General features: G+C 43.1%; 1 protein-coding gene across 11 annotated transcripts in view; it reads right to left on the bottom strand.

The window, feature by feature from the left end:
- The window catches only part of PKP4 (plakophilin 4), a 242,555-nt gene that overhangs the window by 48,080 nt on the left and 175,971 nt on the right, over window positions 1-18,504 (bottom strand). For all 11 annotated transcript variants that reach the window (XM_075933439.2, XM_089779730.1, XM_075933435.2 and 8 more), the window contains one exon: window positions 18,094-18,307. In XM_075933439.2, the coding sequence (XP_075789554.2) occupies window positions 18,094-18,307 (214 nt within the window). The remainder of the gene's footprint in view (window positions 1-18,093; window positions 18,308-18,504) is intronic.

Raw genomic sequence — 18,504 nt, 5'->3', positions numbered from 1 at the left:
CGGGGGGGGGGGGGGTGGGAGGAGTCCCTTTAAGCACAGAACTCAGATAGCCTCAGGCAGCAGCCCCACACAGTAAGTCCTGACCTGGTGCCTTGCTGGAACTGGTTCCGTCCAGCCTTAAATGAGATTCAGAGTCCCCTCAATGTGGACACACTATTTCGAAATAGCAAAATGCTATTTTGAAATGCGTTTTGTATGTAGATGTGTTATTTCGAAATAAGCTATTCTGAAATAACTATTTTGAAATAAGATATTTCGAAATAACACTGTAGTATAGACATACCCAGAGTCTAGTATGGCACAGACCCTTTTAATAGCTACAGCAATTACTGTCAGTGTTTTCAAGAAAGAAAGCAGAAAAAAAATTGTTCTTGTTACCAATACTGTTTTGCGTTATTCTAATTCCTTCCAGTATCAAAGTTCTACAGTTATTGTAATCTGTAGAGTACCCTCTTGAAATAGGCAAGAATTACCAACCCATTTTCAAGGAGTTAAATTGGTGAGGAACTGATACAGGACAAAACTTAAACAAATAGTCTAGCAGCATCTTAAAGACTAACACAACATGTAGATGGTTCTCATGAGCTTTTGTGGGCATAACCCACTTCTTCAATTGAGTTATTAAAGGTCCAGTTCCAAAATAAATAGGGAATGTGGAGGGAGGGGGGAAAGTCAATTAGAGTGTTGATACTGCAAGAAGCTGATAGCAAAGGTGCAAATTGTTCTTAAATACCCATTGTTTGGTTTTTTAAGTCATGAGTATGTGAAAGGTAGTGTTCTAGCCAGATATGCATTTGAGGTTAAAATTTTCAGAAGGGCTTTTGGATTGAGGGTGATCAATTTGAGAAGCCATGCACCTGATTTTGAGGAATGTTGAGATCTGTAACAGCTGAATGCTGTAGACCACCCAAAAACAAAGAAATTTTGAAGCTTTTAAATTAAGCATCTTTCCTAAGACCGCAGAGCAATTGGTGCAACAGGAGCAGAGAATAGAAATAAATTAATAGCCATATTCACACCATTAGATTATATTCCTCCTCTTCATGACTACAGTAAATTAGGGTGACAGACAAGCTACAATATAGAACAAACAGGCAAAACCCAAAGAACTTTGGCACAAATGTTCTCTTCAAACCTGACAGTTTCCAGGGTTTCTGTAACAAGATCCACCTATGATGTGTGTCAACAGAAATTATTTTTAGAGTTTTTATCTCTGTTCATGGCCCAATAGCTTGCCAATCTGCGATAGACACACGGTTTATAAAAAACCCCTAAACCTAATCTGAAACGGAATCCAAGGAAAGAAATGTATGCAGACATATTTGAGCTAAGATGGACTGATATAGTTAGTAGATAATTTAAGCAGTATCAAATCCATTGCATTTCTATCATCATTCTCCTCCCCCCCCCCCACCAGGTAACAGCTTGAAAATTCATTTAACTTCTCAATATTCATCCTTCACTGGATGCATCTGTAATTTATTCTTCATGAATTGTACTTCACTACTTATACTGCAGAACAGGAATGTAAAAAATATCCAGCAAAAATTATTAAACAGCATTTCCTCTATAGATCATTACAACCACTATTATAAATGACATAATTAACTTTTCAGTTTGACCATACCTTTAAACATGGATAATTCTCCTTTAATTATACAAACATTTCTGTCCACAGAGAAATGAGACAGAGCAAAGCCTTTCTGGCATGCAGCAAAGCCCACCTTTTTCTATCTTTATTAAGCCTTTGAGTAGGGGTGGGTGAAGGTAGAGTCTTCTGTCTTATGTAGTGATTTGTATGTATTTAATACACAGTTTGAACACTGGATGCATGCCTACATTGGCTGCCCATTGATCTGAGATTCTTCAAAAGGATCTAATTCAGTAACTTTGAGTCAATTTTCACAGGAATGGCAAAAAGCAGATCCTTGACATAAAGGTCCTCTGCCAAATTTCAGGTTCCTGCTCTAAAACATGGTAATGTTTGTTTTTAACATGGAAAAAACAACTTATGTTTCTCTACTCTTGTTCTTGGAAATAGCTGAACAGATTTGGCTGAAATTAAGCCTGAGGCAGGCTCCCCATAATGGGAAATTTCAGCCCAAATAGCTACAGTTTGACTAAGTTATAAGCAATTGAAAATACAGTCTTATAATTAAAAGTATTAAATAACCTCACTAATAGACATTTCTACCAGTTTCAGCTATGCTGGTCACATGAAGTGAGCCTGCAGAGTAAGGCAACAAGTTGCACTTACGTACCTTGGACTGCCTTATGTGAACACTGCACCAAACCCTCTCCATCAGTCTTCATCTTAAGTTACATCTACATATAGGTTGGCATGTAGAGTGCAGATACTGCATAGGTACAAATACCATGTCAATGGTGAGACATATCTTAGGTGAGTGGAGTATCCTATACGCCTGAATCCCAAAGTATGTACTTTACACAGATCTCTACAGAGCAGTTGTCATACTTTGCACATCTACGCTGCTAATTTTTAACAGTGCAGAATCCTACTGTCTCATGACTGTGGGATCCCTTCTTTGCCTTTCTTCAATGCTCGGATGGGGGCAGGCAGCAGGAAAATAGCTCTAGAGTGGGGAGTTACTGGGACCTTTTCCTGCTGCCTGCCCCAACTAAAGCCTTTCATTGAAGCATGTAGCTTCTTGTGTAATGCCTGCACTCTACATAGAAACATAGAGTCATAGAATACTAGAACTGGAAGGGCCCTCGAAAGATAATCAAGTCCAGTCCCGTGTCCTCATATCAGGACAACAGTCTACATCATCCCGGACAGATGTCTGTCTAACCTGCTCTTAAATATCTCTTAATGATGGAGATTCCACAACCTCCCTAAGCAATTTATTCTAGTGTTTTAATCACCCCGACAATGAGGAAGTTTTTTTCCAATGTCCAACCTAAACTTCCCTTGCTGCAGTTTATAGTGAAGTAAATAGCTTGTTACATTTTCAGTTATTTCCACAGCTCGTAAGTTTTTCAAAATGATGATGTTCTCTAGTGTGATTCCTTTATGTCTACTCCAATTAGATGCTGATCCTAGTTGGAGTGTCTGCACACTATTGCATTAAAAATAGGAAACATTTTTGAAGTTCTGCAATACAGCAATAGAGAGTAATTTTGAGTGGTTGACAGTCTGTTGAATCCTAGCTGTTCAATCCAGTTGGAAACTATCAACTTTTCTGTATCGTAAGTAATTTTCCATTTACTTCAAGAACAGGTTTGACTTGATTTGGGCAGGCATGGTTGCTGTCATGGGAGAAATTCTGCTTCTAGAGGGAACAAGTTAAAGACATTCTTCTATTTGGGATTCAGCCAGTTTTGCTCACTGTTATTCTGAAAGTACTTCGGGAGCTTTAATCTATAAACTGAAAGTTGGACTCATTTTCCTCATTGCTCATAAAAAGCAAGTGGGGACGTATCAGGTTTTTTTTGACAGTCAAGGTTAATACCTCCCTGTAGAAGATGGGGTGCCAACTTTTCTCAAAAAAGAGAATGCTAGTCCTGTATTCCAGAAGTCATTTCTTGATACTGGAAATTCTCTCCAACACTGATTTGTCTTTGGAGACAAAAGTATTGAGAAGGTTATGAAAAGGGCAACTCATCTAGAATCCTTAGATTTTCATTCATGCAATTCATTGTTGTTTAAGACCTGCACCAATATTGTTAGGTGACAAACTTCTGGCAATGGTCCTGACTTCATGAGGAAATTACAGAGCATCAATGATTTCAATAAAAATGACATCCTGGCCACACCAATTGCTCTCAACACCAATTTTCCACACAAGGATGGACTACAAGATGTCAGGAACAGTATCCCTGATGATACCATGGCATACCTTGTGTCTGAGCTTTGTGACTTTATCCTTAACCACAAGCATTTCAGATTTGGGGACAATTTATACCAGAGCTATTCAACTTTGGAAGTGCCGGAGGGCCACAGTGATACTCACGGCATATGCCGAGGGCTAAAACTTAAGTGTGGTTCCATACACATGCACAGATCTATGCAAATAGCTTCTTTCACACGGATGGGCATGAATACAAAGATTAAGGCAAGACTACACAACACGCAGGCCACATTTAAGTCAGTTCTGTTGATATTAATAAAATGCAATATTTACCCGATTTCCACTCACATGACAGCACTTTTAATGAGCAATGACAGTCCAGGAATTTAACTACTAAAACGCATATCAACAGAAGACCATTATATTAACTACTTTTTTGTTTTGATGCCCACCCACAGGCCACGTATTGAGCTCCACATAAATCCAAAGTGCATCGCGGGCTGCAAACAAACAGGACACCTGTTGAGTAGCCCTGATTTATACCTTTAAGTCAGTGGCATTACTAGGAGAACCCCATTGCCCCACAATATGTCAATATTCTTTATTACGGACTTAGAATGCTTCCTCAGCTCTCATCCCCTAGCGTCTCTGTACCTCTTATACTACACTGATGACATCTTCATCATATGGACCCATGGGAAGGAGGCCCTTGAACAATTTCCACCTCACTATCATCCTCAGCCTGGACCAGTACACACGAGATCCACTTCCTGGATGCTACAATACAATTAAATGATGGTCACAAACACTACCCTTTATCAGAAACCTACTGACCGCTGTTCTTACCTAGTTTCCATCCAGGACACACCACATGATCTATTGTCTACAGTCAAATCCTAAGATACATACATCCCTCAGACAAACACCTATAAGATCTCTATCAAGCATTCTTAAAACTAAAATGCCCACTTGGAAAAGTGAAGAAATAGACTGACAGAGCCAGATGAGTACTCAGAAGTCACCTTCTACAGGAGAGGCCCAAAAAGGAAAACAACAGAACGCTGCTGGCTAGCACCTACCGTCTCCAACTAAAACTCTTCCAGCACATCACTGACAACCTATTCTGGAAAATGATCCCTCACTCTCACAAACTTTGGGAGGCAAGTCAGATCTCACCTACAGACAGCTCCTCAACTCGAAGCAAATATTCACCATCAGCCACACACCACAGGAATACTAACCCAGGAACCTATCCCGGAAACAAACCCCATTACCAACTTTGCCCACATATCTATACAAGCGACATCGTCATAAGACCTAGCCATATCAGTTACACCATCAGGGGCTCATCCACCTACACATCTACTAATGTGATATATGCAGTCATGTGCCAGCAATACCCCTCTGCCGTGAATATTGGCGAAACTGGACAGTCTACACCAGTGGTCACCAACTGGTAGATCAGAATCTATCAGTAGATCTTGGAGCCTTTGACAGGTGATCCTGACTGGTTTGGCCAGGAAGCTGTCCGCTGGCACTTCATTTGCCTCTCCACCAACTGTCTGCCGCTCCTACCCTCTGCCTTGGAGCTGCCCCCCTGCTTACTATGCAGGGCATGGGAGGGAGAAGAAGAGGGCGCTGATGTCAGGCTGTTCTCCCCCCCACCACACTCCTGTACTCTATCTCCACAGAGAGAGAAGGGGATGGAGGGAGCTTGGCAATGCAATCTCTGTCACTCTCATACGCTGTGTGTGTGTCTGTCATTCTCACAAACACACTGTCCTTCACTCTCATCCCCTGACCCAACACATGTGGGTTGCTGTTAGTTCTTTTACTGCTTGCAAAGTGGGTTATTTTTAGTTTTTGACTGGTCTGTGCATTTCATAATTTTCATTTCTCTCTCATGCTTAAATTTAAGTCTCTGAATAGTGAGTTCTAAAATGCCTAACCTGTTGTGGCTGGAGTCATTATCCCTATGGTAATTGCTGCTCCTGCAAGTGGCTGGCATGTCTCTGTAGCCTCTGAGAAAGGCAGAGCAGGGGGTCTCCACATGCTGTCCTTGCCTGCAGACACCACTCCCACAGCTCCCATTGATCAGTAATGGGGAACCGTGGTCAGTAAAAGCTGTGGGGTCTAGGGATGTTAAATTGAGTTTAATCAACTAATTGACTAGTTGATGGAATTTCCATCTACTAGCCCATTAGTCGATAAGCAGGGGGAGCTTCAAGCCTGGGAGCTAACCCCACTGTGGCTCTGCCTTTTAAATGTATTAAGTGCTGTCAGGCTCTTATACAAATTCCCTAATACTACTCCCTAAATTGGTCACAATCCAAACCCCTACACTCCCATCCCAGGTCACCACACCCTTTCAGACCCTGTATCCCAGTCCGCTGCCCCATCAAAATAATTGCCCACCCCTTCCTTATCTTCTTGCATAGTACAGTGGGGGAGAACTGGCCCAGGGTAACATAGGTGGGAAAGCCAGGAATAGAGCCTGAACTCTTTTTCACATTCTCCTGCAGGCCATCCCAATGCTACAATATGAAGCGTTTGTATCCTTGTATACCCCACTGAGCAATGACACATTCTGAATTTGAGAGAATGAGCCTCCAAAATGGAGGTATTAATGTAGAACGAGACATCAGATCATTAAGAAAACTTGTGTTCTTACTAAAGTTTATCAGTGAAGTTTATCTTGAAACACCTCAAGTTAATCAAAAATTCCTTTCAAATGAATAAAGCCACAGAATTCCACATCTGTACTGTCAGCCTAATTACCAAGCCTTGTCCTCATGACATTAACCCAGATCATCTACATCCTCTGTCCCCTGCCCTCACGCTGACCACCTTTATTGTCCCTTCAGCGGGCCATCTGTTTTAACCCTCATCCTCCCCTTTCTTTTTTCTTCTCTCCTATTTAATTCCTAGTCACACTAGCAGAACTGGAGTCTGCTGAGCACAGGTCCTGCCCCAGGACACTCAGCCCTAGTAGCCTACACACCATTGGTTCCATCATTATGCACTGTATTACTGAGTAATTCACCACTGACACTTGTTCCTTGTGACGGTTGGTTCCCCAGTCCCCAGATCCCTTGTACTCAGAGCAATCTCCTTTCCATTTGTGCAACGGGCTGAGAGAAGGGAACAGGTCATCAATTAACAGCAGAGTCCAAGGAACTGGACTCCGTCTCCCAAGGTCACCAGGTACCAGGATATGCTTACAACTCCCTGCATATTCCTCCAACTAAACTCCTAATGATTTTGACTAGCAGTAAATAATGAGACTGCAGGAAGATAAAGTTGAGACCGAAGAATCTTACTGGACAGCCATGTTCCTTCCACCTAGCCCTGTGAAACACCATTATTAGTAAATACTAACCCTTTTTAGTCCTTTTTTCCTTTTTGCATATTAAATTCATTCACATAAAATCTTAATGGAATTAGCAAAGAGCATGTCTGCATCATAAGGCCAAAGTGTTGGTTTATAACAGGGGTGGGCAAAGGGGCCTCAGTGGGCCAGATTTGGCGTATGGACACTCTGCTACTCTCCCGTCCCTAGGCCAATCAAGTCCTGGGGGCGGGAGAAGTGTGCAAAGTCACCTCCTGCCCTGCAAGGGGGGGGTACGGCACATAAAATGAAAGCGCCGTGTGCTCTTTGCAGGGAGGGGGCAGGAAGTGCGTGAGGTCTCCTCCTGCCTTGCAAGAGGCGCACAGTACTTTCACTCTAAGTGCCGCGTGCCCGTTGTAGGGCAGGGGCAAAGCGGGAGGAGACTTTATGCGCTCCTCTCACCCTCCCAAGCCTTGACTGGCCTAGGGCTGGGGGAGCTTTCAAAGTCTCCTCCTGCCCTGCAAGGGGGAAAGTGCCTAGAGAGAACTGCATGCTGTTCAGGGGGTTGATTTGGACTTGGCCTTGCTTAGGATGATGCCCAGTCTGAGAAAAGTCTCAGTGACAAGAGATATGTGCTCCAAAACCTGGGAAGGGGAGAAACACTTTATGAGCCAGTCTAAGTAGGGGTAGACCTGAACACTCCTTTTTTCTCAGAAACACGCCTTTTGTGAACACCCAGGGAGCCGTAGAGAAGCCAAAGGGGAGGGCTGTAAACTGATAATCAGGGCTCGACAAATCGCTGAATCTACTCGCCCGTGGCGAGTAGATTTCAGCCGGTCGTGCTGCGAGCCCCATTCACTGGTGCTTTGCACATGCGCAGTTCCGGTCTTGTGCATGCGCAGTACGGGGCTGACGAATAGCTCTCGCCAGGATTTGTCTAGTCCTGCTGATAATGATTGTGGCCCACCATGAACTGAAGGAAGTACCTATGAAGAAGTGCAATTGAAGTGTGAAAATAGGCATCTTTGAGATCAAGGGCAGCGTACCAGTCTCCTGTGGTCAGGGATGGAATGATCGAGGCCAACATTACCATCTTGAATTTTGACTTCACTATAGTGAAGTCAAACCAAGGATGGGGCGGAAACTGCCCTTGGCCTTTGGAACCAGGAAACAACAGGAGTAGAACCCTCTACCCTTGAGGTCACAGAATCACAGAATACTAGGACTGGATGGGACCTCGAAAGGTCATTGAGTCCAGTCCCCTGCCTCCATGGCAGGACCAAATATGGTCTAGACCATCCCTGATAGACATTTATCTAAATACCTACTCTTAAATATCTCCAGAGATGGGGATTTCACAACCTCCCTGGGCAATTTATTCCAGTGTTTAACTACCCTTACAGTTAGGAACTTTTTCCTAATGTCCAGAGCTCGCTGAACTGCGGCAAGCCCCGCTCGCCAGCTGAGTAGATTGCATTATTTGTCGAGCCCTGCTAATGTCCAACCTAAACCTCCCTTGCTGCAGTTTAAGCCCATTGCTTCTTGTTCTATCCTCAGAGGCCAAGTTTTCTCCCTCCTCCTTATGACACCCTTTTAGACACCTGAAAACAGCTATCACATCCCCCCACAGTCTTCTCTTTTCTAAACTAAACAAACCCAATTCTTTCAGCCTTCCTTCATAGGTCATGTTCTCTAGACCTTTAATCATTCTTGTTGCTCTTCTCTGGACCCTCTCCAATTTCTCCACATCCTTCTTGAAATGCGGTGCCGAGAACTGGACACAATACTCCAAGTGAGGCCTAACCAGCGCAGAGTAGAATGGAAGAATGACTTCTCGTGTCTTGCTCACAACACACCTATTAATGCATCCCAGAATCATGTTTGCTTTTTTTGCAACAGCATCATACTGAAGACTCATTCAGCTAGTGGTCCACTATAACCCCATGATCCCTTTCTGCCGTACTCCTTCTGTAGGTCCTTTGCAACCTCTTCGCAGTCCCCAGATCAAGGAGCTGTTGCACCTCCAACCTTAGGAGATGCTCTAGAAAGGGGTCCCTGAAGAGGGACAGGGAAGGGAGTAGAACTGGATGAAGTATCCGCTTCACACTATGCCTAGGACCCAGAGGTCCATTGTGATATGTGACCAGGCACAGTGGAAAGGGGATAAACAGTTGGTAAATGTCCACTGACCTGAGGTTGGTGCACTGTCCCTGCTCGAACCTTCAAAAGTTCTGCCTGGGATCTTGAGGCTTGTTTGAGGGACTTGTCCCCCGGTTGGATGAAAAGCAGGACTGCTGCCTGCAATTGCTGTTATTGTTTTGGGCCTTGTGCCTAGAGAAGTCTGGCCTGTTTCCCTGCTGGAATGGGCAAGAGGGGACCCTGGAAAGAGAGCATCTCTATGGAGCAGGGATGTGGATGCCAATGGACTTGAAGGTTGACCTAGAATCCTTCAACCCATAGAGGCTGGCATAAGTGTGCTCTGAAAATAGGCCTGCCCCCATCGAATGGCAGGTCCTGAATGGCATTCTGGACTTCTGGTGGGATGCCAGACACTTGGAGCCATGCACACCTCTGCAAGACCAGGCCTGTTGCCATGGTACAGGCTGCTGCATCCGCAGAGCCCAAGGCTGCCTGGAATGCTACATGGAATTCAAAGTTGTCCTCTTCCGACAGGGCCTTCTATTCCTGCCTGGTGTCCGAGGGTAGCGACTTCCTAAACTTATCCATCGTTGCCCAAGAGTTGACAGCATACTTCCTCAGGAGCACCAGCTTGTTGACGATCCTGAGCAGGAAGTGCATGGAAGCTTAGACCTTGTGGCTCAAGAGGTCCGACTGCTTGGCCTCCCTATTCTGGAGGGTGGGAGTGAGTTGGCCCTGACACTCATGATGGTTAGCGGCCTACACCATGATCGAGCCTGGTTGCGGGTGTGAAAACAGATGCTTATGCTCTGCCTGCAAGACAAAGTACTGCTGCTCTGCCCTCTTATCCGTTGGTGCAATAAAAGTGGGCATCTGCCAAAGGGCCTTAGTAATCCTACCTATTGTTTTGTTCAAGGGCAGGGTTACTTGAGACAGGGCCTCTGAGTCAAAAATGTCCGTCAGGATGGAGTCTTCAGATGCCCACTTGAGCTGAACCACCAGGTTCTGTGCCATCCTCTTGAGAAGGTCCTGATGGGTCCAGGTACCCATGGATGGCATTGATGGGGAGGCCAGTCTCGAGGCCTCATCTGGGGAGGACGACGAGTACTTGCATACCATTGAGTCCTCATGATCCTGAGGTCGCTCCGAGGTCTGAGATGGAGCTCCTTGGCTCGGAGGGCACTGGTCCCTTCCAATGAGGGACTAGGGGATTCCCCCTAGGTTGATGTAGGTGAATTAGGCAGTGGCATGGTACAGGGTGGCACCCGGGGTCCTGTGCACAGGGAGCCCACAATGGAGGAGGCACTCCCCTGGGCCTGATGGTATACACATGGGATCCAGAAAGGCCACTTATCTTGGTGTTGCCACTGTAGCGAGGGGAGGTCTGCTGGGGCGACTGGCCAGAGGAGCTGTGATACTGCGAGTGGTGCCAAGAGCAGAACGGAGCCAGGATCTGGAGCAACGCTGGGACCGGGAACATGAGACCATGGCCCAGGCCGCACCAACTCCACTTTGGAGTCCGAGGGCTAGTCAGATTCCGACCAAGATGGAGCCGAAGATAGGCCTGGTGAGCAGTGGCATGAGGAGCGTATGACCATCACCGCCAGCTTGCCCCCACTGCCAGATAAGCAACAAACGCTCAGGTGCTGTAGACTGTGCCAGGACAGGAGTGAGCGCTCCCTCAACTCCTGGGAGAGCATCACCACCAGAATTGTGGGCACCACTGGTGCCAGTTCTGGAGTCGATATGTGAACTAGCAAGTGCGACACTTCAAATGCTGCCGGGCCCGAGGCTCTTGAAAGGGCCAGAACCGGTACCATTCTCGACTATCACCTGCCAGGGTCCAGTACCAACATCTCAGTGTGGACTTGGGACTGGTCATGGTGCACTGAGGGTGGCAAAAGCAGGATTGCAATCAATTCAATCAGCTCCTGCACCACCTCAAATGTGTTCGGTGTGGAGGGCCAATCAACAAGCACAGGCTCCTCCTCTGAATTGAGCTCCCTGGCGCTCAAATGGCCACACACACCCAGGAGTAGTAGACCTTGAGGCGCATCAGGGTGCCTGGACTGAAGGCACACTGCAGAGTGATCTGCCCCTCTCCACTCTCTTCTTTTTACATAGCACCAGGCGCCTCCCACACCAACGGTAGTGCATCCGTGGCCAGTGCTGGGGGGGGGGGGGGGGGGGAGAGTGTATTTTCAAACATTAGTCTCTCTCGCACTGAGTCCGGGGCTTAAAACGGTGACGGAACTTGCAGTTGGCTGGGACATGGGCCTCACCCAGACACTTTAAGCACAAATTTTGAGGGTCTACACAGGGCATAGGCTTAGCTCAATCTGCATAGAGCTTAAAGCCATAAGACTCTGGCATGCCCTGGGGATGGAAAGGGAGGGGGATACAACAGGCAAACCCGGACCCAATGTGAACACTAACTATAACTATGAACAAACGACTTAAACAGGGAAAGCAACTTGGAGAACACTGGGGCTTAACTAGGTGCTAATTAAATGTTAAGTGTGAATACCACTGGGATCATGCTTGTGAGCAAGTGAGAAAAGAGCTCCAACAACTTGTCATGGGCAGTAAGAAGGAACTGAGAGAGTGGAGCCAGCAGGGGTATGTATGTGCTGCTATGGTGTTGCCACTCCAGGGGGCTCCCCTGCTGGCCCAACAGGAACCGCTAATGGAAATCTGTCTGACAATCTGTGCACACAGAATGGCACACCTAAGTGGAACGGACATGAAGAATCTATATTCAGGAATTGTAAATGACTGATTGTTGAGTTATACTTAATTATTCTCAGAATTGTGAGGGGTGGGAATTCAGAAAAAAAGACACCCTCAAATGATTAAAAATGCCTACTCAGTCAGGTAAACTGATCACTATAAAAACTCCATCAGTAATGTCAAAACAAAGAACACATAGTGAAATTAATTATGGGAAACAATTTTCCTCACAAACAGAAGTTTCTCAAATCTCACACCTTATAAAGGATCTGAAAACGAGGTTGGGGAGTGAAGGCAATTTCACTAGGACTGTGGTGAAGCATTGGAATGGGTTATTTAGGGAGGTAGTGAAATCACAGACTACTAGAACTGGGAGGGACTTTGAGAGATCATCAAGTCCAGTCCCCTGCTGTCATGGCAGGACCAAGCACCATCTAGCTCAGGGGTGAGCAAAGGGCACTCTGCAGGCCTAATCCAGCCTCCCAAGCCAGTGGATCCAGCCGGTGGCTGCCCTGCCATTCCCCCAACCCCAAGCCAATCAGGGCCTTAGGGAAGGGAGCTGGAGAGACACGCCAGCTGTTTTAAAACCCTGATAAGCTTGGGGGCAGAGGGAGCACGCTAGGTGTCCTCCCGCTAGGCACCTAGGGGGAACCGCCAGCTGTTTAAAACAGCTGGCTTTTCATTCTACGGGGCAGGCGGAGGAGGAATTGGGAGGACTTCTCCAGTTTTTGATCCCCAGGCCAATCACGGTGGGGTGGGGTGGGGGGGGGGGGGGTGGGGAGACACAAAAAGTTTCCTGGCTCTGCCTCTTCTGCCCAAGACCCTGCCTCTTCCGGTATGGCCTGGGGCCACTTAGAAAATTAAAAATTTAAAAAATTATTGCCCACTCTGGTCTAGATCATACCTGATCTATCCAACCTGCTCTTAAATATCTCCAGTGATGGAGATTCCACAACCTCCCTAGGTAACTTGTTTCAGTGTTTAACCACCCTGACAGTTAGGAAGTTTTTCCTAATGTCCAACCTAAACCTTCTTTGCTGCAATTTAAGCCCATCGATTCTTGTCCTATCATCAGAGACCAAGGAGAACCATTTTTCTCCCTGCTCATTTTAACACTCTTTTAGATATCTGAAAACAGCTAACACGTCCCCTCTCAGTCTTCTCTTTTCTAAACTAAACAAGCCCAATTCTTCCAGTCTTTCCTCATAGGTCATATTCCCTAGACTGTTAATCACTCTTGTTGCTTTTCACTGGACCTTCCTCAGTTTTTCCACATCTTTCTGAAACATGGTGCCCAGAACTAGACACAATACTCCAACTGAGGCCTAATCAGCACAGAACAGAATGGAAGAATGACTTCTCCTGCCTTGCTCATCTCGCTCCTGTTAATACACCCCAGAATCATGGGTTTTTTTGTTTTGTTTTTTTTGCAACAGTGTCACACTGTTGACTCATATTTAGCTTGTGATCCACTATGACCCCTAGATCCCTTTCTGTAGTACTCCATCCTGGACAGTTGCTTCCCATTCTGCATGTGTGAAACTGATTGCGTGAATCTCCATCACTAGAGATATTTAAGTATTTAACTGATTGTGTGAATCTCCATTCCCAGATGTTTTTAAGTCCCATCATGTTTTTAAGCCCTGGCTGGGACGATTTAGTTGGGATTGGTCCTTAGGATGTTAAAATGGGATTATCTTGCTAATCATATAGTTGATACAATTTGGATCAACTATTCGATTAGTTGATAAGTGCTGCTTTCAGAACCACAGAGAAGGTAGCTCCAGGAGCCGACTCCAGCTGGGAATGAGTAGCCCTGGCTCATGTCGGCTCTGGAGCCACCTGCACTGCAGCTCTGTATTTTAAATATAGCCACAATCAGCGCTAGCTAGGACTACTCAGTCCCGGCTCATGCTAAGTCCAGCAGCCCCTGGTGGACAACCTTGTTCATGACGGCAAGGGCTGGTCACCATGATCAGCGACTATTCCAGCACCAGCCCATTCACGGCACCCAGGGTTGGTCATGGACAGGGGCTGCTGCCTGATCAGCTCTTGCCCCCGCTCCTAGCCCTGGCCACTGCGAAAAAGGGCTGCTTTGCCGAAGCTTCCCTGTATTCCCCACCCCGCACTGCCTCTGATAGCAAGAGTGGGGGAGGAGCTAGAGAGAGCACAGGGCAAGGGGGGACTGCTTGAGTCCCCATGCACTCTGTGATCCCTGTGGCACTTCTGCTTTTGAAATGTACAAGAGCCCCAAAGGGTTCTTGTACATTTCAAAAGCAGAAGTGCCTTCAGTGGTAGAGGTGCAAGTGGGAACTGAAGCAGTCCCCACTCGCACCGTTACCCCTTCTGTGCCTCTGACTTCCCTACCCCTGTGGAGACAGTGCTGGGGGAAACTGGCTTAAAGTTGGTTCCCCCCAGCACCATCTCCCCTCCCCTTGCTGCCTCTCTCTGATAGAGACAGCAAGGGAGGGGGTAAGTGACTAGTTGAGTGGCTACCAGACTATCTGATAAGCATTTGCTTATCGGATAATCAACCAGTCGCTAACATCCCTAATTGGTTCTACTTTTAGCAGGGGATTTGACTGATGACCTCTTGACATTTCTTCCAACCCCATGATTCACTTTCACTGCTCCTTTCCTGAAGCAGAGTATGGTAGGACTAAGGCAGTCTCCAGCAAGTGGCCATTATGGGCTTGTACACCCTATCACAGATATGTATCAACAGAGCACGCAGTATGTATGCTTATTCTTATGTTTTTACTGTTTTTCCATATGCCTATGATTCCTACCAATCAGGTGAACTTAGATGGACAAAACAGTTAAGCTTATCCTGATACAGCAAAATTCTAGACTTCGAATGAAAACCTTTAAAAAGGCTGAGTAAAACAAAAACTTAACAATGCTATCAAAAATCTGAATATGCTAACACAGTGAAATTCCTTTGTATGAACATGCAATTCCTTTGTATGAACAAGATTCTATACCAGGAAGGTGCCAAACCTTCTATAAGGTTACCTTGTTTAACAAAAAAAAGGAGACAAATTAATTTTGAAAGAATGTTTGCATCTTAGAGAACTGATGATAATGATAATGTCTGTAAGATCACAATGTTTAAATGCTGTCTTGCAATGTCCCTCAATTTTAAGCATTCTGCAGAAAATGTCACCTCAAATATGTTTTAGTAAAACAATAGTTTTCCTTAATTGATATATTTATCAACATTGCTACTATTATTTTAGGAATATTACCATGCAATGCATGTTTTAAACTAACTCAGACAATTTTCATAAACAACTCTTAGCACTAATATAATACTTAATGTAGTATAATAGACTACTTTGGATCTCATAGGGTCCTTACATATCAACAAAAATGTAGTCTATATTTTGTTCTAGATATGGTTCTGTCTCCATGTTTTTCTGCCTTTTCAATAATCTTTTCAATCATAAGCCGATACCTCCTAGTTAAGGAAAAGAATTCCAAAGATAAACATTCATTCTACATAATTCTTAGTTTATTTGGAATAATAAGAAAGGTCACACCCATCCCACAGCATAAGAAATCACATTGGAAGGTGGAATTTCATTAACCATGATGCTAAACATATCTGCTGCAGTTGAAGACAGTAAGTAAACCATTGGCGACAAGAATACTTTTTAAAAAAGGGAACTAACATAATTAGTGCTCAGACATTACTAATGAGATAGACAGAATTTATTTGATGGAAAAAAACTCTGAAAACTCTTAATCATATGATAAAATGCTAACTAGTCCTTCATTACAGAATGAAGGTAAGTGTTATACTGAGAGGCACTGTGTAATAAGAAATATGATGAATACTTTGAAGCACTAATTAACAATGCTGAGATTTATTTGAAATTTAAGAGAAATCCCATTTAGTGTTACCCAGTGACATAAATCCGTACTATAGATACTCTTTGATATATAGATGAGGATGTGATTTGCCATCTGTAGCTCTGTATTTCCATATTTTGTAATTGTTAACCAAATAATTGAAATTATTGTATATTTTACCTTGAACGCTTTACTTTTTTTAATATATTGATACTTAAAATGTCTTTAAAAAAATCTCTGACCTTCAACAGTCTACATGGTGGGTTTTTCAAAAGTGCTTGGCATTGATATAACTCTGCTCTACCTGAAGTCAATGCCATCAACTTCCAAAAGGGCAGAAATAATCCATCGTTCAGCAATTTTGAAGACCCTACCTATAGTTTTTAATAAGAGCTGGAAGAATCTAAGAGATACAAAGCCACCTTTCTTAAAGCATCTACTTGAAATTATTTAAAATAGAAATGCATTAATATATTTGAAAATTCTATTTTTACTCACAGCTTACATACTGTAATTTTGTAAAAGATTATAGCATATTCTTCATACAAAATGAAAAGATTGAATTCCTTCTGTTACTTTAATCTGAACCCAGTTTTAGCTTTGCAATTTAGATGCATCTAGCACATATCTGGTATAACATGATGCACCAACTAGACACATTTTAGTATAAGAACCATTAAATAACCTGTCTCCTCTTTCTAAGGAAATAATTGTATCCCTTAAAATGTTAAGCAAAAGAGCTGTCAAATAGCTGAAACAAATAGTTAAAGGCTTTGGCTTTTCTATTATCTTATAACATCTTCAACTCCTTAACATCAGTATGTAACTTATCTTTAGATTACCTAATAAATCATGTCAATTGATGTATATTGAGTAACTTTTGTTGGTAAAAATGGAACTCCTTTGCATGCAATGGTTTATTAAACAACCAGGTGCACTTACTTTTCATTTAGTGCATGTAATGAAATGGATATTTGTAGGAACCTGCCATTTTTAGAATCACTTCACTAGACTGCATGTGGAACATTTTGTAACATATCACACAATTTCCCAGAACATCTTTTGACACTACATTATGTTACACAAGAGATATTCAGTACAAAATTTAACTTCACATTGTAATTTGAACAATTGTATGGTTATGCAGGAGGCCAGTTACCCTCAGATGCACTCTGGACATCTGATTGTTTAAACAGAGTAATAGAAATACACATGTAAGCAACTAGATTTAGGGCAATTAAATACCTCTATATTTATGAATAGCGTGATGATTTAGACAAATGTGTTCTATATTAGATAACTGAATTTGTTTTTAAACTAGATGCAAGAGTTTAAATTTTCATTGTTTAATTGATCCAAAATAACCGATGCTTATTATTTCTCATGATATATTTAGAAGTGCATTGGCAGATACATGACCAGAATATATTTCCAAATGGAGTTTGAAAAAGTTGGAACATCTGTAGCTGACCTTGGAGCTACAGTACATGTATCATAGTCAAAAGAATTAAATAATTTACCTTAGCTATTGCTAAGATAACATTAAAAAAAACCTTTTGGCATAATTTTGCTGACTGTTTTATATTTGCTAATGTTGTGTCATATGTGTTGAATACATTTTTAACACAACCGTTTAGTGTATTTCAAATTGCTTTTAATCGCAGAAAATATGTCTATAATATTTCTATAAGATTACCTTTAAGTATAAAATATAAATTACTGTGATATTGACTACAATAAACATCAGCAAGGAAATGCTCTACAACTAAAAAAAACCCTAAGCAATTCAAAATATCTAAGTACTACATCAAACAACGAACCACAATACATGCTTACTTCTGGGTCCTTTTTTGGAATTCTACAAGATTAAGTTTAAAATAGTTGTCAGTATAATCCTAAACATGTAACAAGGTCAGTGCAGTGCTTAATACAACAACATTCACATAGGACTCGAGGACGGCATGTGTGGACCAAATTTATTTCTAAATTGGACATTTAGTTATTCTACATTTTTCACCAGGTATCTCTGAGTGTAAACAACTCAGATTTAAGTGACAATTATCACAATCAAGTCATCTAGATTCATAGATTGACAAAATTAGTAATGCACAAATAACATTCTAATGGATATCCTGCAATGTTAGCATGCATTTTCTAGCCAAAGAGCTTAGTTTCACTGCCACAGATAAATTTACTTCATCAGATACTATTTCCTTTCCCAATACATACCTGTTACAAGCTCTCTTATTTCTGCATCAATAGATTTTCTTAACAATCTCAAAAGGGCAGGTATCCCACCAACATTCTTCATTGCTATTTTATTTTCATCAGTTGACTTTCCATAAACTAAGTTTCTCAGTGCACCACAAGCGTTCTTCTGAACTTCAAGGACTCTGTGATCCAAAAGGTCAACCAGATGTTTGATTCCTCCTAACCTACATACCTAGAAAATAATACTTAATATTAGTTGAAATTAATGGTTAAATTTAAGTTTCATTCTGTACATAAAAATAAAACTACAAGGCTCATCATTAACCATGTACACAGTTACACTTTCACATCCCTTCTGCTTACTGAGCTGTTAGAAGACATTCAGGGGTGCCTTAGAACTAAATAACACCACAGAATACTGAGAGTCAG

This window comes from Pelodiscus sinensis, chromosome 7 (genome assembly GCF_052426305.1).
Source record: "Pelodiscus sinensis isolate ZL-2025 chromosome 7, ASM5242630v1, whole genome shotgun sequence".
In the NCBI taxonomy this organism is placed as follows: Eukaryota; Metazoa; Chordata; order Testudines; family Trionychidae; genus Pelodiscus; species Pelodiscus sinensis.
This window is presented reverse-complemented; position numbering and strand designations above follow the sequence as displayed.